This window comes from Oncorhynchus gorbuscha, unplaced genomic scaffold, assembly GCF_021184085.1.
Source record: "Oncorhynchus gorbuscha isolate QuinsamMale2020 ecotype Even-year unplaced genomic scaffold, OgorEven_v1.0 Un_scaffold_728, whole genome shotgun sequence".
NCBI lineage: Eukaryota > Metazoa > Chordata > Actinopteri > Salmoniformes > Salmonidae > Oncorhynchus > Oncorhynchus gorbuscha.
Genome location: NW_025745782.1, coordinates 26,662 through 50,327, shown reverse-complemented (window position 1 = coordinate 50,327; position 23,666 = coordinate 26,662). Strand labels below are relative to the sequence as shown.

The 23,666-nt window shown below is 45.9% G+C and overlaps 1 protein-coding gene and 1 long non-coding RNA gene across 3 annotated transcripts in view; one reads left to right on the top strand and one right to left on the bottom strand.

Moving 5' to 3' along the window:
• LOC124019939 (glutaredoxin 3-like) overlaps positions 1–17,319 on the bottom strand; it is a 43,891-nt gene extending 26,572 nt beyond the window's left edge. Inside the window, exons 1-3 of one of the 2 annotated variants that reach the window (XM_046335382.1) lie at positions 17,164–17,319; positions 15,865–15,973; positions 7,541–7,615 (exon numbers count right to left, since the gene is read on the bottom strand). In XM_046335382.1, the coding sequence (XP_046191338.1) occupies positions 7,541–7,615; positions 15,865–15,973; positions 17,164–17,228 (249 nt within the window). In that variant the 5' untranslated portion in view covers positions 17,229–17,319. Of the gene's footprint in view, positions 1–7,124; positions 7,159–7,540; positions 7,616–15,864; positions 15,974–17,163 lie in introns of those variants that run through there. The other variant, XM_046335383.1, reaches the window with a different exon arrangement.
• Positions 17,320–18,457: 1,138 nt separating this feature from the next.
• On the top strand, positions 18,458–22,438 carry LOC124019940. The gene is made up of 4 exons (XR_006835879.1): positions 18,458–18,906; positions 19,557–19,682; positions 20,304–20,357; positions 21,500–22,438. It is a non-coding gene; the product is annotated as an uncharacterized LOC124019940 (long non-coding RNA).
• Positions 22,439–23,666: the final 1,228 nt, after the last annotated feature.

Genomic DNA, 23,666 nt, shown 5'->3' with positions numbered 1-23,666 from the left:
TCTCGCGCTGAGTCCCTTTCAGACCCGGGTCTCGCGCTGAGTCCCTTTCAGACCCGGGTCTCGCGCTGAGTCCCTTTCAGACCCGGGTCTCGCGCTGAGTCCCTTTCAGACCCGGGTCTCGCGCTGAGTCCCTTTCAGACCCGGGTCTCGCGCTGAGTCCCTTTCAGACCCGGGTCTCGCGCTGAGTCCCTTTCAGACCCGGGTCTCGCGCTGAGTCCCTTTCAGACCCGGGTCTCGCGCTGAGTCCCTTTCAGACCCGGGTCTCGCGCTGAGTCCCTTTCAGACCCGGGTCTCGCTGAGTCCCTTTCAGACCCAGGTCTCGCGCTGAGTCCCTTTCAGACCCAGGGTCTCACTGTGAGTCCCAGTTTCAGACGGTGAAGCATTCTACCTTCTCTACCTGCTCTACTATTACTAAACCTCAATTCCAATCCAAGTTCAAATCCCCGAGCTGACAAGGTACAAATCTGTGGTTCTGTCCCTGAACAGGCAGTTTAACCCACTGCTCCCCTCCATCTACCACTCTCTCCAATCCCATCTCCCTCCACCTCTCTCTCTCCCCCTCCACCTCCCTCTCTCTCCCCCTCCATCTCCCTCTCTGTTCTCTCCATGTCCTCTCTCCTCTCTGCTCTCTCTTCTCTACTCTCTGCTCACTCCATGTCCTCTCTCCCAGCTCTCCGAGCTGACAAGGTACAAATCTGTGGTTCTGTCCCTGAACAGGCAGTTTAACCCACTGCTCCCCTCCATCTACCAGCAGTCTCTCCAATCCCATCTCCCTCCACCTCTCTCTCTCTCCCCTCCACCTCCCTCTCTCTCCTCTCCATCTCCCTCTCTGTTCTCTCCATGTCCTCTCTCCTGCTCTCTCTTCTCTACTCTCTGCTCACTCCATGTCCTCTCTCCTCTCTCCGAGCTGACAAGGTACAAATCTGTGGTTCTGTCCCTGAACAGGCAGTTTAACCCACTGTTCCTAGACCAGTTAACCCACTGTTCCTAGACCAGTTAACCCACTGTTCCTAGACCAGTTAACCCACTGTTCCTAGACCAGTTAACCCATTGTTCCTAGACCAGTTTAACCCACTGCTCCTAGACCAGTTAACCCACTGTTCCTAGACCAGTCCACTGTTCCTAGACCAGTTAACCCACTGTTCCTAGACCAGTCCACTGTTCCTAGACCAGTTAACCCACTGTTCCTAGACCAGTTTAACCCACTGTTCCTAGACCAGTTAACCCACTGTTCCTAGACCAGTCCACTGTTCCTAGACCAGTTAACCCACTGCTCCTAGACCAGTTAACCCACTGCTCCTAGACCAGTCCACTGTTCCTAGACCAGTTAACCCACTGTTCCTAGACCAGTTAACCCACTGCTCCTAGACCAGTTAACCCACTGTTCCTAGACCAGTCCACTGTTCCCAGACCAGTTAACCCACTGCTCCTAGACCAGTTTAACCCACTGTTCCTAGACCAGTTTAACCCACTGTTCCTAGACCAGTTTAACCCACTGCTCCTAGACCAGTTTAACCCACTGTTCCTAGACCAGTTTAACCCACTGTTCCTAGACCAGTTAACCCACTGCTCCTAGACCAGTCCACTGTTCCTAGACCAGTTAACCCACTGTTCCTAGACCAGTTAACCCACTGTTCCTAGACCAGTTAACCCACTGCTCCTAGACCAGTCCACTGTTCCTAGACCAGTTTAACCCACTGTTCCTAGACCAGTTTAACCCACTGTTCCCAGACCAGTTAACCCACTGCTCCTAGACCAGTTTAACCCACTGTTCCTAGACCAGTTTAACCCACTGTTCCTAGACCAGCCCACTGTTCCTAGACCAGTTTAACCCACGGTTCCTAGACCAGTTAACCCACTGTTCCTAGACCAGTTTAACCCACTGTTCCTAGACCAGTCCACTGTTCCTAGACCAGTTATCCCACTGTTCCTAGACCAGTTATCCCACTGTTCCTAGACCAGTTAACCCACTGTTCCTAGACCAGTTTAACCCACTGTTCCTAGACCAGTTAACCCCACTGTTCCTAGACCAGTTAACCCCACTGTTCCTAGACCAGTTAACCCACTGTTCCTATACCAGTCCACTGTTCCTAGACCAGTTAACCCCACTGTTCCTAGACCAGTTTAACCCACTGTTCCTAGACCAGTTAACCCACTGTTCCTAGACCAGTTAACCCACTGTTCCTAGACCAGTTTAACCCACTGTTCCTAGACCAGTTATCCCACTGCTCCTAGACCAGTTAACCCACTGTTCCTAGACCAGTTTAACCCACTGTTCCTAGACCAGTTTAACCCACTGTTCCTAGACCAGTTATCCCACTGCTCCTAGACCAGTTAACCCACTGTTCCTAGACCAGTTAACCCACTGCTCCTAGACCAGTTTAACCCACTGTTCCTAGACCAGTTTAACCCACTGTTCCTAGACCAGCCCACTGTTCCTAGACCAGTTTAACCCACTGTTCCTAGACCAGTTTAACCCACTGTTCCTAGACCAGTTAACCCACTGTTCCTAGACCAGTTTAACCCACTGTTCCTAGACCAGTCCACTGTTCCTAGACCAGTTATCCCACTGTTCCTAGACCAGTTATCCCACTGTTCCTAGACCAGTTAACCCACTGTTCCTAGACCAGTTTACCCACTGTTCCTAGACCAGTTAACCCCACTGTTCCTAGACCAGTTAACCCCACTGTTCCTAGACCAGTTAACCCACTGTTCCTATACCAGTCCACTGTTCCTAGACCAGTTAACCCCACTGTTCCTAGACCAGTTAACCCACTGTTCCTAGACCAGTTAACCCACTGTTCCTAGACCAGTCCACTGTTCCTAGACCAGTCCACTGTTCCTAGACCAGTTTAACCCACTGTTCCTAGACCAGTTAACCCACTGTTCCCAGACCAGTTAACCCACTGTTCCTAGACCAGTTAACCCACTGTTCCTAGACCAGTTAACCCACTGTTCCTAGACCAGTTAACCCACTGTTCCTAGACCAGTTAACACACTGTTCCTAGACCAGTCCACTGTTCCTAGACCAGTCCACTGTTCCTAGACCAGTTTAACCCACTGTTCCTAGACCAGTCCACTGTTCCTAGACCAGTTTAACCCACTGTTCCTAGACCAGTCCACTGTTCCTAGACCAGTTTAACCCACTGTTCCTAGACCAGTCCACTGTTCCTAGACCACCCCACTGTTTAACCCACTGTTCCCAGACCAGTTAACCCACTGTTCCTAGACCAGTTAACCCACTGTTCCTAGACCAGTTTAACCCACTGCTCCTAGACCAGTCCCACTGTTCCTAGACCAGTTAACCCACTGTTCCTAGACCAGTTAACCCACTGTTCCTAGACCAGTTTAACCCCACTGTTCCTAGACCAGTTTAACCCCACTGTTCCTAGACCAGTTTAACCCCACTGCTCCTAGACCAGTTTAACCCCACTGTTCCTAGACCAGTCCACTGTTCCTAGACCAGTTAACCCACTGTTCCTAGACCAGTTTAACCCCACTGTTCCTAGACCAGTTTAACCCCACTGCTCCTAGACCAGTTTAACCCCACTGCTCCTAGACCAGTTTAACCCACTGTTCCTAGACCAGTCCACTGTTCCTAGACCAGTTTAACCCACTGTTCCTAGACCAGTTTAACCCACTGTTCCTAGACCAGTTTAACCCCACTGTTCCTAGACCAGTTAACCCACTGTTCCTAGACCAGTTTAACCCCACTGTTCCTAGACCAGTTAACCCACTGTTCCTAGACCAGTTTAACCCCACTGTTCCTAGACCAGTCCACTGTTCCTAGACCAGTTTTCCTAACCCACTGCTCCTAACCCACTGTTCCTAACCCACTGTTCCTAGACCAGTTTAACCCCACTGTTCCTAGACCAGTCCACTGTTCCTAGACCAGTTTAACCCACTGCTCCTAACCCACTGTTCCTAACCCACTGTTCCTAGACCAGTTTAACCCCACTGTTCCTAGACCAGTCCACTGTTCCTAGACCAGTCCACTGTTCCCAGACCAGTTTAACCCACTGCTCCTAGACCAGTTAACCCACTGTTCCTAGACCAGTCCACTGTTCCTAGACCAGTTAACCCACTGCTCCTAGACCAGTCCACTGTTCCTAGACCAGTTAACCCACTGTTCCTAGACCAGTTAACCCACTGTTCCTAGACCAGTTAACCCACTGTTCCTAGACCAGTTTAACCCCACTGTTCCTAGACCAGTTTAACCCCACTGTTCCTAGACCAGTTTAACCCCACTGCTCCTAGACCAGTTTAACCCCACTGTTCCTAGACCAGTCCACTGTTCCTAGACCAGTTAACCCACTGTTCCTAGACCAGTTTAACCCCACTGTTCCTAGACCAGTTTAACCCCACTGTTCCTAGACCAGTTTAACCCCACTGCTCCTAGACCAGTTTAACCCACTGTTCCTAGACCAGTCCACTGCTCCTAGACCAGTCCACTGTTCCTAGACCAGTTTAACCCACTGTTCCTAGACCAGTTTAACCCCACTGTTCCTAGACCAGTTAACCCACTGTTCCTAGACCAGTTTAACCCCACTGTTCCTAGACCAGTTAACCCACTGTTCCTAGACCAGTTTAACCCCACTGTTCCTAGACCAGTCCACTGTTCCTAGACCAGTTTAACCCACTGCTCCTAACCCACTGTTCCTAACCCACTGTTCCTAGACCAGTTTAACCCCACTGTTCCTAGACCAGTCCACTGTTCCTAGACCAGTTTAACCCACTGCTCCTAACCCACTGTTCCTAACCCACTGTTCCTAGACCAGTTTAACCCCACTGTTCCTAGACCAGTCCACTGTTCCTAGACCAGTCCACTGTTCCTAGACCAGTCCACTGTTCCCAGACCAGTTTAACCCACTGCTCCTAGACCAGATAACCCACTGTTCCTAGACCAGTCCACTGTTCCCAGACCAGTTATCCCACTGCTCCTAAACCAGTTAACCCACTGTTCCTAGACCAGTTAACCCACTGTTCCTAGACCAGTCCACTGTTCCTAGACCAGTCCACTGTTCCCAGACCAGTTTAACCCCACTGTTCCTAGACCAGTCCACTGTTCCTAGACCAGTTTAACCCCACTGTTCCTAGACCAGTTAACCCACTGTTCCTAGACCAGTTTAACCCACTGTTCCTAGACCAGTCCACTGTTCCCAGACCAGTTTAACCCACTGTTCCTAGACCAGTCCACTGTTCCTAGACCAGTTATCCCACTGTTCCTAGACCAGTCCACTGTTCCTAGACCAGTTTAACCCCACTGTTCCTAGACCAGTTAACCCACTGTTCCTAGACCAGTTTAACCCACTGTTCCTAGACCAGTCCACTGTTCCTAGACCAGTTTAACCCACTGCTCCAAGGCCGTCATTGAAAATAAGAGTTTGTATGCACCTGAGCTCAATTTTGAGTCTCATAACAAAGGGTCTGAATACTTAAGTTAATTAATTCTTTGCATTTTTTTATATAAATGTGTAAAAATGTTTGAACGTGTTTTTGCTTTATTATACAGTGTAGATTGATGTGTAGATTGACGTGTAGATTGATGAGGAAAACAAATAATGCTGGTCTTTCTCTGCTATTAGTCCAACTGTTAACGACGATGACGTAGCGGTGAAGAGTCGACCACAAAATAAGTTGATTCCTTGACTCCTTGCATGTCGACTCCTATTTCAGGGGAGTCAAGATTCAATTCCGCCAGGAATCGACTCCTATTTCAGGGGGAGTCAAGCTTCAATTCCGTCAGGAATCGACTCCTATTTCAGGGGGAGTCAAGCTTCAATTCCGCCAGGAATCGACTCCTATTTCAGGGGGAGTCAAGCTTCAATTCCGCCAGGAATCGACTCCTATTTCAGGGGGTGTCAAGATTCAATTCCGCCAGGAATCGACTCCTAAGATCCAGCATTTTTTGGAATGGAGGAGATGTGATTAGTTGTCGTACTTCTGAGAACACAAAACACTGGAATCTTTCATAGCGAGCTAGTGAGGGACGGAGCGAGAGGGCAGACAGGCCTACTGCACGGTTCTGACTCTGTCAGCAATCAGAATAATGTTGCTTGCAATGTCTCGCAACTTCAGTAAAGCAAGTGATCAGAATATGTGGGAACTCCTTCAAGACTGTTGGAAAAGCATTCCACGTGAAGCTGGTTGAGAGAATACCAAGAGTGCGCAAAGCTGTCATCAAGGCAAAGGGTGAATAATCTCAAATATTTTTAGATTTGTTTACCTTTTTTTTTTGGTTACTACATGATTCCATGTGTTATTTCATCGTTTTGATGTCTTCACTATTATTCTACAATGTGAAAAATAAAGAAAAACCCACAAAGTTGGAAGCACAGAATCATCTAGAATGTTACTGTATGCTGTATGGTTATGATTTCCCTTCACTTGGACTAAGGGGCCCAAACTATGAAAAACAGACCATTATTCCTCCTCCACCAGACTTTACAGTTGGCACTATGCATTGGGGCAGGTAGCGTTCTCCTGGCATTCGCCAAACCCAGATTTGTCTGTCGATTCATCCCTCCAGAGAACACATTTCCACTGCTCCAGAGTCCAATGGCGGTGAGCTTTACACCACTCCAGTCGACGCTTGGCGTTGCGCATGGTGATTTTAGGCTTGTGTGCGGCTGCTCAACCACGGAAACCCATTTCATGAAGCTCCCGACGAACAGATATTGTGCTGACGTTGCCTCCAGAGGCAGTTTTAAACTCGGTAGTGAGTGTTTCAACTGAGGACAGACGGACAGATTTTTACGCGTTACAGCACTCGACGGTCCCATTCTGTGAGCTTGTGTGGCCTACCACTTCACGGCTGAGCCGCTGTTGCTCCTAGACGTTTCCATATCTCAATGACAGCACTTACAGTTGCCCGGGGCAGCTCTAGCAGGGCAGAAATGTGACCAACTGACTTGTTGGAAAGGTGACATTGTATGATGGTGCCACATTGAAAGTCACTGAGCTCTTCAGTAAGGCCATTCTACTGCCATGTTTGTCTATGGAGATTGCATGGCTGTGTGCTTGATTTTATACACCTGTCAGCAACGGGTGTGGCTGAAATAGCCGAATCCAAGAATAGTTTTGGCCAAGTAGTGGAACTTCGTTTTTTACACTACTTGACTCCCCTTAAAGAAGAGGAAGGTCGGGACTGAGGTAATAAGACTCACCTTATTAAAGAAGAGGAAGGTCGGGACTGAGGTAATAAGACTCACCTTATTAAAGAAGAGGAAGGTCGGGACTGAGGTAATAAGACTCACCTTATTAAAGAAGAGGAAGGTCGGGACTGAGGTAATAAGACTCACCTTATTAAAGAAGAGGAAGGTCGGGACTGAGGTAATAAGACTCACCTTATTAAAGAAGAGGAAGGTCGGGACTGAGGTAATAAGACTCACCTGGATAAAGAAGCGTCTGCTAAATGACTTAAATGTAAATGTAATAAGACTCACCTTAAAATAAGAAGAGGAAGGTCGGGACTGAGGTAATAAGACTCACCTTAAAAGAAGAGGAAGGTCGGGACTGGGACTGAGGTAATAAGACTCACCTTAAAGAAGAGGAAGGTCGGGACTGAGGTAATCTCATATTTCTCTGATACCTCTGGCACTGCTTCTGCCTCCAGCTGTAAGACAGAGAGGAGGGTAGGAGGGAGGAAGGGGTGGAGGGAGAGAGAGGAGGGAAGGAGGGAGGAAGGGTGAGGGAGAGGAGGGAGGAAGGGATGGAGGGAGAGAGAGAGAGGAGGGAAGGAGAGAGAGAAGTGAAGGAGAGAGGAAGGGATGGAGGGAGAGAGAGATGAAGGGATTGAGAGAGAAAGGGAGGAGGGGAGGAGGGAGGAAGGGGTGGAGGGGAGAGAGAGGAAGGGATTGAGAGAGAAAGGGAGGAGGGGAGGGAGGAAGGGGTGGAGGGAGAGAGAGAGGAAGGGATTGAGAGAGAAAGGGAGGAAGGGTTGGAGGGAGAGAGAGAGGAAGGGATTGAGAGAGAAAGGGAGGAGGGAAGGAGGGAGGAAGGGGTGGAGGGAAGGGATGGATGGAGAGAGAGGACAAAGCAAGGGAAGAGGAAGGAGATGGAGGAAGGATGGAGGAAGGAGAGGAGGAAGGGAAGGAGAGAGGAAGGGATGGAGGGAGAGAGAGGAGGGAAGGAGGGAGGAAGGGAAGGAGAGAGGAAGGGAAGGAGGGAGAGAGAGGAAGGAGAGAGGAAGGGATGGAGGGAGAGAGAGGAAGGGAAGAGGAAGGGAGAGAGATGGAGTGAATGAGGGAGGAAGGGAAGAGGAAGGGAGAGAGAGATGGAGTGAATGAGGGAGGAAGGGAAGAGGAAGGGAGAGAGAGATGGAGTGAATGAGGGAGGAAGGGAAGAGGAAGGGAGAGAGAGATGGAGTGAATGAGGGAGGAAGGGAAGAGGAAGGGAGAGAGAGATGGAGTGAATGAGGGAGGAAGGGATGGAGAGAGAGAGAGGAAGGGAAGAGGAAGGGAGAGAGAGATGGAGTGAATGAGGGAGAAAGGGATGGAGAGAGAGAGGAAGGGAAGAGGAAGGGAGAGAGAGATGGAGTGAATGAGGGAGGAAGGGAAGAGGAAGGGAGAGAGAGATGGAGTGAATGAGGGAGGAAGGGAGAGAGAGAGATGGAGTGAATGAGGGATCATCCACATAAATGTTGATACCCCTCTTTGTTCCCTTTCCAAGCCATCAAACAATGTCTGCATCCACACATGAAGAACCCCACTGCACCCTGCTGAGTTTCCCCTCAACACTCGGTTTATTTAGCCAGGAGGCATCACCCTTCAGGGAGAAAATAAAGCACACATTCACCACTTTGATATGTCTAACAAGCAAGACAAATGAGAGAGCAGAACAGCACCACCTCCTGCTCTGCTCCGGGTGCTGTGATCTGTGATTGGTGATGGATAGTTGCTTTGTTCTTGACAGTGGTAATCCACCAGGATCAAATTAAAGGAACTAGTGTGGACCACACACACCTCAAACTAACAGAGGAACAAAAAATAGTTCCAAGTTTTCATTTACTTTAAAATCATTAAATATATATATTTCTCACATGGTCAAGTCAATTCAATGTGTAAAAAAAAAACAATAGGCTCCATGTGAGGAAACGCACTGATGTTTCTGATATCAACAGGGGGTTAAGTTAGCTACCGTCCTGCACTGGGGCACAACACAAACACAAACAGGGGGTTAAGCATCTTTACTAGATAACTATACTAACTCTCTCTCCTCTGCTCTCATCCTTCTAGATCTATGTGAACCATCAGATCCTCCTCTCCACACTCTCCGAGTTGGGCATCTCCGGCGCGGCCCACGCTTGGAGTGCGTCCTACCTGACAGGTCGCTCCTACCAGGTGGCGTGGCGAGAATCTGTCTCCTCACCACGCGCTCTCACCACTGGTGTCCCCCAGGACTCTGTTCTTGGCCCTCTCCTATTCTCGCTATACACCAAGTCACTTGGCTCTGTCATAACCTCACATGGTCTCTCCTATCATTGCTATGCAGACGACACACAATTAATCTTCTCCTTTCCCCCTTCTGATGACCAGGTGGCGAATCGCATCTCTGCATGTCTGGCAGACATATCAGTGTGGATGACGGATCACCACCTCAAGCTGAACCTCGGCAAGAAGGAGCTGCTCTTCCTCCCGGGGAAGGACTGCCCGTTCCACGATCTCGCCATCACGGTTGACAACTCCATTGTGTCCTCCTCCCAGAGCGCCAAGAACCTTGGTGTGATCCTGGACAACACCCTGTCGTTCTCAACTAACATCAAGGCGGTGGCCCGTTTCTGTAGGTTCATGCTCTACAACATCCGCAGAGTACGACCCTGCCTCACACAGGAAGCGGCGCAGGTCCTAATCCAGGCACTTGTCATCTCCCGTCTGGATTACTGCAACTCGCTGTTGGCTGGGCTCCCTGCCTGTGCCATTAAACCCCTTCAACTCATCCAGAACGCCGCAGCCCGTCTGGTGTTCAACCTTCCCAAGTTCTCTCACGTCACCCCGCTCCTCCGATCTCTCCACTGGCTTCCAGTTGAAGCTCGCATCCGCTACAAGACCATGGTGCTTGCCTACGGAGCTGTGAGGGGAACGGCACCTCAGTACCTCCAGGCTCTGATCAGGCCCTACACCCAAACAAGGGCACTGCGTTCATCCACCTCTGGCCTGCTCGCCTCCCTACCACTGAGGAAGTACAGCTCCCGCTCAGCCCAGTCAAAACTGTTCGCTGCTCTGGCCCCCCAATGGTGGAACAAACTCCCTCACGACGCCAGGACAGCGGAGTCAATCACCACCTTCCGGAGACACCTGAAACCCCACCTCTTTAAGGAATACCTAGGATAGGATAAGTAATCCCTCTCACCCCCCCTTAAGATTTAGATGCACTATTGTAAAGTGACTGTTCCACTGGATGTCATAAGGTGAATGCACCAATTTGTAAGTCGCTCTGGATAAGAGCGTCTGCTAAATGACTTAAATGTAAATGTAAGTTAGCTACCGTCCTGCACTGGAGCACCACACAAACAGGGGGTTAAGTTAGCTACCGTCCTACACTGGAGCACCACAAATAGGGGTTAAGTTAGCTACCGTCCTACACTGGAGCATCACACACTGGAGCACACAAACAGGGGTTAAGTTAGCTACCGTCCTACACTGGAGCACCACACAAACAGGGGGTTAAGTTAGCTACCGTCCTGCACTGGAGCACTGGAGCATCACACAAACAGGGGTTAAGTTAGCTACCGTCCTACACTGGAGCACCACACAAACAGGGGTTAAGTTAGCTACCGTCCTGCACTGGAGCACCACAAACAGGGGGTTAAGTTAGCTACCGTCCTACACTGGAGCACCACAAACAGGGGGTTAAGTTAGCTACCGTCCTACACTGGAGCACCACAAACAGGGGTTAAGTTAGCTACCGTCCTACACTGGAGCACCAAACAAACAGGGGGTTAAGTTAGCTACCGTCCTGCACTGGAGCATCACAAACAGGGGGTTAAGTTAGCTACCGTCCTACACTGGAGCACCACACAAACAGGGGGTTAAGTTAGCTACCGTCCTACACTGGAGCACCACACAAACAGGGGTTAAGTTAGCTACCGTCCTACACTGGAGCACCACAAACAGGGGTTAAGTTAGCTACCGTCCTACACTGGAGCACCACACAAACAGGGGGTTAAGTTAGCTACCGTCCTACACTGGAGCACCACACAAACAGGGGGTTAAGTTAGCTACCGTCCTGCACTGGAGCATCACAAACAGGGGGTTAAGTTAGCTACCGTCCTGCACTGGAGCATCACAAACAGGGGGTTAAGTTAGCTACCGTCCTACACTGGAGCACCACACAAACAGGGGGTTAAGTTAGCTACCATCCTGCACTGGAGCATCACAAACAGGGGTTAAGTTAGCTACCGTCCTACACTGGAGCACCACACAAACAGGGGGTTAAGTTAGCTACCGTCCTGCACTGGAGCATCACAAACAGGGGGTTAAGTTAGCTACCGTCCTACACTGGAGCACCACACAAACAGGGGTTAAGTTAGCTACCATCCTGCACTGGAGCATCACAAACAGGGGTTAAGTTAGCTACCGTCCTACACTGGAGCACCACACAAACAGGGGTTAAGTTAGCTACCGTCCTGCACTGGAGCATCACAAACAGGGGGTTAAGTTAGCTACCGTCCTACACTGGAGCACCACAAACAGAGGGTTAAGTTAGCTACCGTCCTACACTGGAGCATCACAAACAGGGGGTTAAGTTAGCTACCGTCCTACACTGGAGCACCACACAAACAGGGAGTTAAGTTAGCTACCGTCCTACACTGGAGCACCACAAACAGGGGTTAAGTTAGCTACCGTCCTACACTGGAGCACCACACAAACAGGGGGTTAAGTTAGCTACCGTCCTACACTGGAGCACCACAAACAGGGGGTTAAGTTAGCTACCGTCCTACACTGGAGCACCACACAAACAGGGGTTAAGTTAGCTACCGTCCTACACTGGAGCATCACACAAACAGGGGGTTAAGTTAGCTACCGTCCTACACTGGAGCACCACAAACAGGGGGTTAAGTTAGCTACCGTCCTACACTGGAGCACCACACAAACAGGGGTTAAGTTAGCTACCGTCCTACACTGGAGCACCACAAACAGGGGTTAAGTTAGCTACCGTCCTACACTGGAGCACCACACAAACAGGGGGTTAAGTTAGCTACCGTCCTGCACTGGAGCACCACACAAACAGGGGGTTAAGTTAGCTAACGTCCGAAACTGGAGCATCACAAACAGGGGGTTAAGTTAGCTACCATCCTACACTGGAGCACCACACAAACACGGGGTTAAGTTAGCTACCGTCCTACACTGGAGCATCACAAACAGGGGGTTAAGTTAGCTACCGTCCTACACTGGAGCACCACACAAACAGGGGGTTAAGTTAGCTACCGTCCTACACTGGAGCACCACACAAACAGGGGGTTAAGTTAGCTACCGTCCTACACTGGAGCACCACACAAACAGGGGGTTAAGTTAGCTACCGTCCTGCACTGGAGCATCACAAACAGGGGGTTAAGTTAGCTACCGTCCTACACTGGAGCACCACAAACAGGGGTTAAGTTAGCTACCGTCCTACACTGGAGCACCACACAAACAAGGCTTTTGAAGTTTTGTAATTTCACCATGAATTTCCAGAAATACCCCCACCCACCCCAGGCAGAGGAAAGAAAACAAACATTGATGCACAAATTGACCCAGAGATATTGTTCAGTCATATTTAGCGAGCACATATTGTAATCCATAAATCAGTGACCCGGGTTGTCGCAGCCAGCCATTACAGACGTCCCTTATTTCCTGCCTGGAGCAGCTGAACTCTGCTGCTGGTGCTCTGATCCCATGAGGCATTATGGCTGACAGACACTTATAGGCCACGTGAACACAACCTACATCAACGCAGTGAAATACTGCTATGAGAATGGAAACACATAGACACTAAATATTTATAGTGAAATGCTTGTTTCCATGTGACCCGGGTAAGAACAGTGCTATTGATTGGTTAGAGACAAGCTAGGCTGGTACAGCAACTGCAGACTCCTATTGGAATATGTAGGAATATTGTTCATCGTTTGGAAGAGAAAAAAATAACTTGAAACACAAATTAAGAAAAAAGCTGTTTTACAGTGTAAAATATGTAGGATCAAATATCAATCTACTGCTCGTCTAAATATTTATATATTCTTAATTCCATTCCTTTACTTCTGTGTGTTGTGTGAAATTGTTCAGATATTACTGCACTGTTGGGAGCTAGAAACACAAGCATTTCGCTACACCTGCAATAACATCTGCTAAACATGTGTATTGTGACAAATAACATTTGACAAATAGCATGTGATTTAAAATGACACCATATTCCCTTATATAGTTTTAGTGTACAACATTGCACCTGTGGGCTCTGGTCAAAAGCAGTGAACTATGAACGTAATTCTACATCTCTTCAGAATACTCTAAAATCTCAGGATATAAAATAACTCTGCACATGCTTTGGTTGTACCCAACTACCATCAGAACCTAATGGCCTGGTACTCAGGGCTCTACTGTCCCTCCATCAGGTCCTAATGGCCTGGTACTCAGGGCTCTATTGTCCCTCCATCAGGTCCTAATGGCCTGGTACTCAGGGCTCAACTGTCCCTCCATCAGGTCCTAATGGCCTGGTACTCAGGGCTCTACTGTCCCCCCATCAGGTCCTAATGGCCTGGTACTCAGGGCTCTACTGTCCCCCCATCAGGTCCTAATGGCCTGGTACTCAGGGCTCTACTGTCCCCCCATCAGGTCCTAATGGCCTGGTACTCAGGGCTCTATTGTCCCCCCATCAGGTCCTAATTTCCTGGTACTCAGGGCTCAACTGTCCCTCCATCAGGTCCTAATGGCCTGGTACTCAGGGCTCTACTGTCCCCCCATCAGGTCCTAATGGCCTGGTACTCAGGGCTCTATTGTCCCTCCATCAGGTCCTAATGGCCTGGTACTCAGGGCTCTATTGTCCCCCCATCAGGTCCTAATTTCCTGGTACTCAGGGCTCTATTGTTCCTCTAACCACTCAGATATCAATGCAAATGAAATCTAACATTACAACCAACACTTATCATTAAAACAGAAGGCCTATCTTACTGTTAAAACTCACCTCACGGTGATGATCAATTTGAAGAAAGAAGTTCAACAGAAGGGTTGAAACACTGTAAAAACCTGATTGTTGTGGATGTTGTTTCAAAGCCTAACACCAACGAAACGGACAGAGCTTTCTAAGGTGATAAATCATTCAAAAACACTCACATGTATATTAAATGTTATGCCTATAGGCTTATGAGCCCAGCCCCCCCCCCAAAAAAAAAATAATAATTAAAATACTGATTGTGCCATCACCTACTGCATATTACCAGAAAAACAGTATTTTTTAAACCTGATTTAAGATACCTTGGGTACATAATTGGTCTCGTCTAAACTCCAACAGAATGGTCCTTCTGTAGCTCAGTTGGTAGAGCATGGCGCTTGTAACGCCAGGGTAGTGGGTTCGATTCCCGGGACCACCCATACGTAGAATGTATGCACACATGACTGTAAGTCGCTTTGGATAAAAGCGTCTGCTAAATGGCATATATTATTATATTATTATTATTAGAATTGAAGTAATGTCCTGTGAGTGTACGTTGTGTTATGATGCATACTGGTGGTCCGGTTACCTGATGCTACACTCCAAAATGTTCTGTCCATGACTCTGGGAGAAAACGTATCGCCCTCAGCTACCCTGGGGCGGCAGGGTAGCCTAGTGGTTAGAGCGTGTGACTAGTAACCGGAAGGTTGCGAGTTCAAACCCCCGAGCTGACAAAGTACAAATCTGTCGTTCTGAGCTGACAAGGTACAAATCAGGCAGTTAACCCACTGTTCCCAGGCCGTCATTGAAAATAAGAATGTGTTCTTAACTGACTTGCCTGGTTAAATAAAAGGTAAAATAAATTTTTTAAAAGTGATCAAACGATGCTTTGGATATTGATGACGCACTTCTGAAAAAAGAGATACGACACACTGTGCTTCAAAGTTAGCTGCTTAGCGATTTCGACTCGAAGCTCCGGTATCAACATCACTACATGTGACACACATACTATACCTTGTGATGTGTATCAGGCATCATGTAACCTCCATCACAAGGTATAGTATGTGTATCAGGCATCATGTAACCTCCATCACAAGGTATAGTATGTGTATCAGGCATCATGTAACCTCCATCACAAGGTATAGTATGTGTATCAGGCATCATGTAACCTCCATCACAAGGTATAGTATGTGTATCAGGCATCATGTAACCTCCATCACAAGGTATAGTATGTGTATCAGGCATCATGTAACCTCCATCACAAGGTATAGTATGTGTATCAGGCATCATGTAACCTCCATCACAAGGTATAGTATGTGTATCAGGCATCATGTAACCTCCATCACAAGGTATAGTATGTGTATCAGGCATCATGTAACCTCCATCACAAGGTATAGTATGTGTATCAGGCATCATGTAACCTCCATCACAAGGTATAGTATGTGTATCAGGCATCATGTAACCTCCATCACAAGGTATAGTATGTGTATCAGGCATCATGTAACCTCCATCACAAGGTATAGTATGTGTATCAGGCATCATGTAACCTCCATCACAAGGTATAGTATGTGTATCAGGCATCATGTAACCTCCATCACAAGGTATAGTATGTGTATCAGGCATCATGTAACCTCCATCACAAGGTATAGTGTGTGTATCAGGCATCATGTAACCTCCATCACAAGGTATAGTATGTGTATCAGGCATCATGTAACCTCCATCACAAGGTATAGTATGTACCTTGATAAACATGGTGTGTTTGTTCTCCTTTGCCAGCTCTGCCATCACATCGTTCATCTGACTGCACTGAGGGGCCCATGCTGCCTGGAAGTGGACCACCGTCAAGAACCTGGTGGAACAGAGAAGTCCCATTAGATTGGAACGGTGATGTTGAGTTGGTCAGTGATCTCGTGCATGATCATCGTTGTATGGCAAGTAAGAATGAATGGATGTCAGTTAGCTCGGCCTATTGATGGTAGACAGTAGCTGGCACGTGTGCATGCATGTCCTACATCTTTAGTGCACCGGTGAGGCTCAAGGAAGAGACAGGGGTCAGATCTCAGCATAGCAATAGGTCTAAAATAGCACAACTTTATAGTGACCCACTGCTATGCTTTATCTTGGCCAGGTCGCAGTTGCAAATGAGAACTTGTTCTCAACTAGCCTACCTGGTTAAATAAAGGTGAAATAAAAAAAATACAAAAATACAAAAGATTCACATGCTAAAGATGTAGGACATGCATGCACACGTGCCAGCTACTGTCTACCATCAATAGGCCGAGCTAACTGACACCCGTTCATTCTTACTTCCCATACAACGATGATCATGCCCGAGATCACTGACCAACTGAACATCACATGACTAGGACACTGGATCACAACAGGTCGTCTGGAATTAAACATTATTTTTATAGCCTACTTGGAAATGATGGATTTCAAAAGCACAATAACTGAATGGACCTAGTTAGCAACCTAATTCTGAAATGGGCAGGGACCTGATGTGATGTAGGATAACAGTAGTAATGTCTGATAAAGGGAGGTTAATATCTCCCTTTCATATAAGGGCTAAACCTAACGTTACATTATCAGGCATAGAATATAATGTCTGCCTAATAGAAAAGGTCGCCTTGCCCTGCCATATCGTGACAAGAAACCCACATGAGTTCAAGACACAAGAGCCTGACTGTTTATATCAGGTGACACACATCAGCATGTATTACAATGATCAATTGCATTCACACCATGTACAATAAACATGTGTGTTATTAGCTAGCATGCAAAAGCAAATATCCGCTTAAAAATAGCAAGCTAGTTAGTTAGTTGCACTTTCATTTGGAGCAGCTAGACAACATTAGCTAGTTATCATTCCCTCTAACATGGGGATGCTACATCACGCTAGCTAACGCTAGATTTAGATATAACAGGAAAAGTAGCTATCACAGTAAGCTAAATATCACACGGGGCCTAATTTGAATGACACTCATTCAATGGCTAATGGCTTCAATGTCCTGTTATGAAATGAAATGATACTACACATACTTGCCAGCCTTTGATAGCAAGTCCTCAAACTGCTGCGAGGATGTTGCCTCCACTAAGGTCGCCATGTTTTCAGACGTGTGTAATCGATCACCGAGTGATTGTTGTTCTATGTGGATTTCCAAGAAGACACAAACCTTACTGTTCTTTCAGACGTGTGTAATCTATCACCGAGTGATTGTTGTTCTATGTGGATTTCCAAGAAGACACAAACCTTACTGTTCTTTCAGGCGTGTGTAATCGATCACCGAGTGATTGTTGTTCCATGTGGATTTCCAAGAAGACACAAACCTTACTGTTCTCTCAGACGTGTGTAATCGATCACCGAGTGATTGTTGTTCCATGTGGATTTCCAAGAAGACACAAACCTTACTGTTCTTTCAGACGTGTGTAATCGATCACCGAGTGATTATTGTTCTATGTAGATTTCAAAGAAGACACAAACCTTACTGTTCTTTCAGGCGTGTGTAATCGATCACCGAGTGATTCTGTATGTGTAATGTTTACTGTTAATTTTTGTTGTTTTTCACTTTATATATTCACTTTGTATGTTGTCTACCTCACTTGCTTTGGCAATGTTAACACATGTTTCCCATGCCAATAAAGCCCTTGAATTGAATTGAATTGTGTTCTATGTGGATTTCCAGCTGACACAAACCTTACTGTTCTTTCAGACGTGTGTAATCGCTCACCGAGTGATTGTTGTTCTATGTGGATTTCCAGCTGATTACAAACCTTACTGTTTATGCTTGTTAACGCTGAGCTGAACCGGGGGGTCGGAACGCAATATCACGGTTAATATGAAAAACACAGTGAAACCCTGCAGCTAGATATGAGTCTGAAAACGTACCTCCATGCAGGGGGATGGGATATGTCCCTGTACTCCAACATGCGGACTACAGTGGCATATCACATCCCATGCATGGAGGTACATTTTCCCGAACTATATCTCACCTGGCTCCAAAGTGAATGTAACGATGACTTTGTTCCGACCCCGGTGCAGCTCAGTGAAAAACAAGCTAATGGTCCAGTCGGTATATTCTAGCAACTATATGGATGGAACGAGACATAACCACCGACACAGAGTCGGTTTATGACTGATCTATGAACTAAAATGAATAACCAACATGTAAAATACAAAAAATGTTATTGTTTAATTGCACAATATTGTTATAATTATAATGGAGAAAATGTGTTGAGCATGCATTTGGTGGGGGGGGGGGGTAATTTGTCCTCATATTCCACAAATAAATCAAATCAATCGTATTTAATAAAGCGCTTTTTACATCAGTCACTGTCCAGAAAGGCCTCCGCTACTTGGAAACCGGGACGACACTTTGACGAGTCAGAAGCAGAGAAATCAAGAGGACGGTTTTCGTGTCCTTGCGGTAGAAAAGCGAACTGAAAGTGAAATAGTAAACCAGCTAACAAGGTAGCCAGAGATTGAACCATTTTGTAGCCACTTCTTCTCTAGTTGCAATTTAATTGATTTTTGATATCGCCGCCGGACGTTTCTGAAAAGACCTCGTTAGTGTTTAACTAGTTTGCGACACTGGACGTGTTGTAGATGTTTCCTTGCCAGATATCAAACGTTACTGTTACCTTTTGACATTTGGGTTATTAAATTCAGTCGATAGATACTAAAACTAGGTGTAATAATCGTCCACAACCATGGAATATATGACACCCGTCCAGAAGAAGAGACGCCACGAAGGAGACCTTCAAACCGGGAAAGATTGCCAAGCGGTAGGACCGGAACCGTCCTTATATAAAACTACTTTATAGCCTTTGAAACCCGACGTTGAATTGCATTGAACGATTAACGATGAAATTACAATTCTTATTCAACAACATTGTTGGATTGTAAGAGAGGCGGTGAGAGGAAACTTCCCTGATTCAAGCGCTCATTTCTGTCCGGGAAGAATTCAATGCAATTCAACGTCGGGTTTCCAATGTTAAACAGTAACCTTTTGCTTTAGTGGAAACATTGTTGCTATTGGTGTATTTTTTAAATAGTTTTTCCTAACACTAGTCTAGCTATCTGGCTATTGCTATAGCTGTTCCAGTTGGCTTGTTGCTATTTTTAGGCTAAATCCGTTAATAGTGATTTATTGGTTATCACGTGTGTATGTGTGATTGCTACTCCTTTAGCTACTAACCTTTGCATGGATATTTGGTTGTATGGGAACTAAGCTAAATCATAGGGAACTAACGTGTTTACAAAAACGTAGAAGCACGTGTCACTATGAATACGTGCTACACGGTCTCTCGTGAAGAAACCTTCTCTTAGTACATTACATTAGCTAAGTGCACGCATGTCTATAAGCACCGAGCTAACTAGGATCGATCATTACCTGTCACGTTACACAACTAAGCTGCATTGTGTGAATCCACAGAAACGACTGTGCAACGGAGCGGGAGTCTGCGTCCAGGTTGAACATGGCGGGATGGTGACTGACGGTGCCATGGACGCCAGCATGCAACTGCAGGGTGTCGGCATCAACCACCCAGCTTCTAACATGGTAGATATGCGTATTCAATTATTTTGGAATATATATATATATATTTGAGGGGCATATTCAACTATTTTTGGATACTTTTGTTGCTACAGTCTAGGCCTATATTTGAAAGGAGTTGGCCTCCCACATGCATTTGCAGGAGTGTTTTTACGGGCCATGTTTTCCTTCTTGAATGATGATGACGCTGGAGTCGTAATAAAGGTTCATAGGTCAAGCAGTAAGGGACACTAGGCGTATCCATGACAACATGCTTCCTTAATATCTGTATCTCTATAAGGTGTAGTAAGTAGTCTTGGCTATCTTTACGACAGTTTTTTTTCTTCCCCTCAATGCTGGTGATATCAAGGAAGCAATAAAACTGTTTGGGAAATTGCATCTCATCCTTACCCAAGGAATGTGGCTTAGTGCCACACTGTTGACATTATATATTTGTATATCTTCTCACTCCACTGTGGATTTGTCCTTCTGTCATAATTCGTTTTTACATTGAATAGTCTTGTCTTCTATGCAGTGTTTATCCTCAAAAATGTTTTATTGCAGAACAACAATATGACAATCCATTAAATTAATCGAGTGTAATTATTGCCGTAGTAACCCTCCAGGCTCGTGTTGTCTCTTGTACAGGTCTATGCAGTCCAAGGCAGCCAATGTTGTAATCGGTGCCTGGCAGGGGAGCCCGTAAGTAGTGTCCTGATTTTTGCCTGAACATATCCCAGTAGTGACTGATATCACATGTCAGTGTCTAGGCCTATAACCCAGCATTTTGTACAAGCCATCCAGAAACACCAAAACAAATGTCTCATCAGTGGAAATTGTGGATTTAACAGATATAGCACATATAGTCAAACATTCCTTATGCTAATATGGGATATTATGTCTCTTACTTTGGGGACAATTGTTGCACCTTTAAAATCAAACATTATAAAAGATGCCTATTTTAGAAGGGTTGGCCCTCGGGCTAAAGAACCTACTATATTGACCATGGAGCCCTTTGCTCTTCATGCTCACCTTGGGTCGAGTCGATGTTCTGGACTTTCTCATGTTAAACGGGTTAATCAGTCCCTCCGGGTTTCTGCAATTATTTGTATTTATTTATGTATTGCTAAATCAATAATTCCCTGCGTATTATGCGGGGGCTTGTAAATTTGACCAATCACTGCACTCTTTCCACGCGCAACAGGCAACTCATCGCAATGTTGTCATATAAACCAGGCCCATCGCCCGCAGTACAACAATAGGGCTTCCAATTTCAACCAGTCGGAGTACATTTACTGCATAATGTGTTTAAATGAAGCCATACATCAACTAATCTTACCCCCCCTCTCGTCAGCTCAGTTTCGCGACAAATTGGACTAAATCATAGCATATTGCCATGCAAAATGTCAGGACTGTCGCAGCAAAATCAAGCCGTTTGCTCTGCAAAAATCCCATCGAAATGCTGGAGGGACTGATTAATGAACATGACATGGGTTCAGTCCCAAATGGCACCCTATTCCCTACGTAGTGCACTTCCCTATTCCCTATATAGTGCACTACCCTATTCCCTACATAGTGCACTACCCTATTCCCTACATAGTGCACTACCCTACCCTATACATAGTGCACTACCCTATTCCCTACATAGTGCACTACCCTATTCCCTACATAGTGCACTACCCTATTCCCTACATAGTGCACTACCCTATTCCCTATATAGTGCACTACCCTGTTCCCCACATAGTGCACTATATAGTGGAGAGGGTGCCATTTGGAATGCTACCATCATGTAAACTGTTTATTCCATAAAGATTACCTGTGTCACATAATGAGTCTCTTCTCAGGGCCACATTAACCACATCATGGGGTATTGATCGGTTATCGTCATGATCAGAGATCGTTTGAAGACCTGAAGGATCCTTGAGAATGATCGATTGATTGAGTGCTTGATCAAGCCATCGTGTACGTGGCTGTGAACCGTTTTATCAGTGTGCCTTGCCTTTTTCTAGCTGTTATTAAACCACAAACACTGTACTGCTTCATGTATGGCCTCACATGTTTACACTACCTAACACTGGTAAGGGGAAAATGGCTACTAACCAGACAGTAGACATGGTGATTTCATACCCTCTTACTAACATTCTGTTTGAATGGAAAGATGACCACTACAGTGTAGTCTACACACAACCATAAGGAAGGAGCCATCAAGCCACAAGTAATACTGTACCTTTACACTGTAATGTGGATACTCCTTTAAAGTCAATGGATGTATTAAATAAAATACTTATTGTCCCAGTATCAAGACTGCTTTCTAAAGCTGCCAGAAAATATACATGTAAATAGTAATATTGATAAGTAAAAACTTTTTAAAAGTTATATAATTGTTAACCTTTTTTGAAATGGATTAATCCTGTCTGCAAATATATTTTTGTGAAATAAATATTTTATATATTTTTCTAAAAATGTAATTGGCTGAATATAAAATAAGAAGTTTGTAACCAATATTTGTGCTAATCGTTTCATTTTGGATAGTGTCCTGAATTGTGTTTAATCTCATGAACATGTTCAGCCAGTTTTCAATAGTTTGATCTACACTTGAAACGTAGTTTCCCACTAGATTTGGTTTTGTGTCGTCCTAGAATAATTTGAAGCCAGTTTCCACCTTGCCAAGCAGTGAGTTTTATAGTTGATGCTGTTAAATTTCAGGTTATGACTCAATGTAATAGTTTATTTTTAGTACAAGGAAAAACAACTTTCAATAAAGTATGATTTGATGAACCATGTGTGGACATTTAGATGTGTTTTTGTTATTCAAACAAGTGTTGAACTAGATCACACATTGTCAGGAGGGAGCTTCTACTGTAGCTAACATCCCCATTCTTATCCATGGAGTTGAACTAGATCACACATTGTCAGGAGGGAGCTTCTACTGTAGCTAACATCCCCATTCTTATCCATGGAGTTGAACTAGATCATACATTGTCAGGAGCTTCTACTGTAGCTAACATCCCCATTCTTATCCATGGAGTTGAACTATATCACACATTGTCAGGAGGGAGCTTCTACTGTAGCTAACATCCCCATTCTTATCCATGGAGTTGAACTAGATCACACATTGTCAGGAGGGAGCTTCTACTGTAGCTAACATCCCCATTCTTATCCATGGAGTTCAACTAGATCACACATTGTCAGGAGCTTCTACTGTAGCTAACATCCCCATTCTTATCCATGGAGTTGAACTATATCACACATTGTCAGGAGGGAGCTTCTACTGTAGCTAACATCCCCATTCTTATCCATGGAGTTGAACTAGATCACACATTGTCAGGAGGTAGCTTCTACTGTAGCTAACATCCCCATTCTTATCCATGGAGTTCAACTAGATCACACATTGTCAGGAGGGAGCTTCTACTGTAGCTAACATCCCCATTCTTATCCATGGAGTTCAACTAGATCACACATTGTCAGGAGCTTCTACTGTAGCTAACATCCCCATTCTTATCCATGGAGTTTAACTAGATCACACATTTTCAGGCCACCTCTCTATTCCAGTATTTTTCAACTCCCCTGCCTTCTAGAATGTTAGAATAGTCCGTATCCTGTCCTTTGGAACGTTAGCATGTTCTCTCTGTATCCTGTCCTTCTAGAACGTTAGCATGCTCTCTCTGTATCCTATCCTTTGGAACGTTAGCATGCTCTCTCTGTATCCTGTCCTTCTAGAACGTTAGCATGCTCTCTCTGTATCCTATCCTTCTAGAACGTTAGCATGCTCTCTCTGTATCCTGTCCTTCTAGAACGTTAGCATGCTCTCTCTGTATCCTGTCCTTCTAGAACGTTAGCATGCTCTCTCTGTATCCTGTCCTTCTAGAACGTTAGCATGCTCTCTCTGTATCCTGTCCTTTGGAACGTTAGCATGCTCTCTCTGTATCCTATCCTTCTAGAATGTTAGCATGCTCTCTCTGTATCCTATCCTTCTAGAACGTTAGCATGCTCGCTCTGTATCCTATCCTT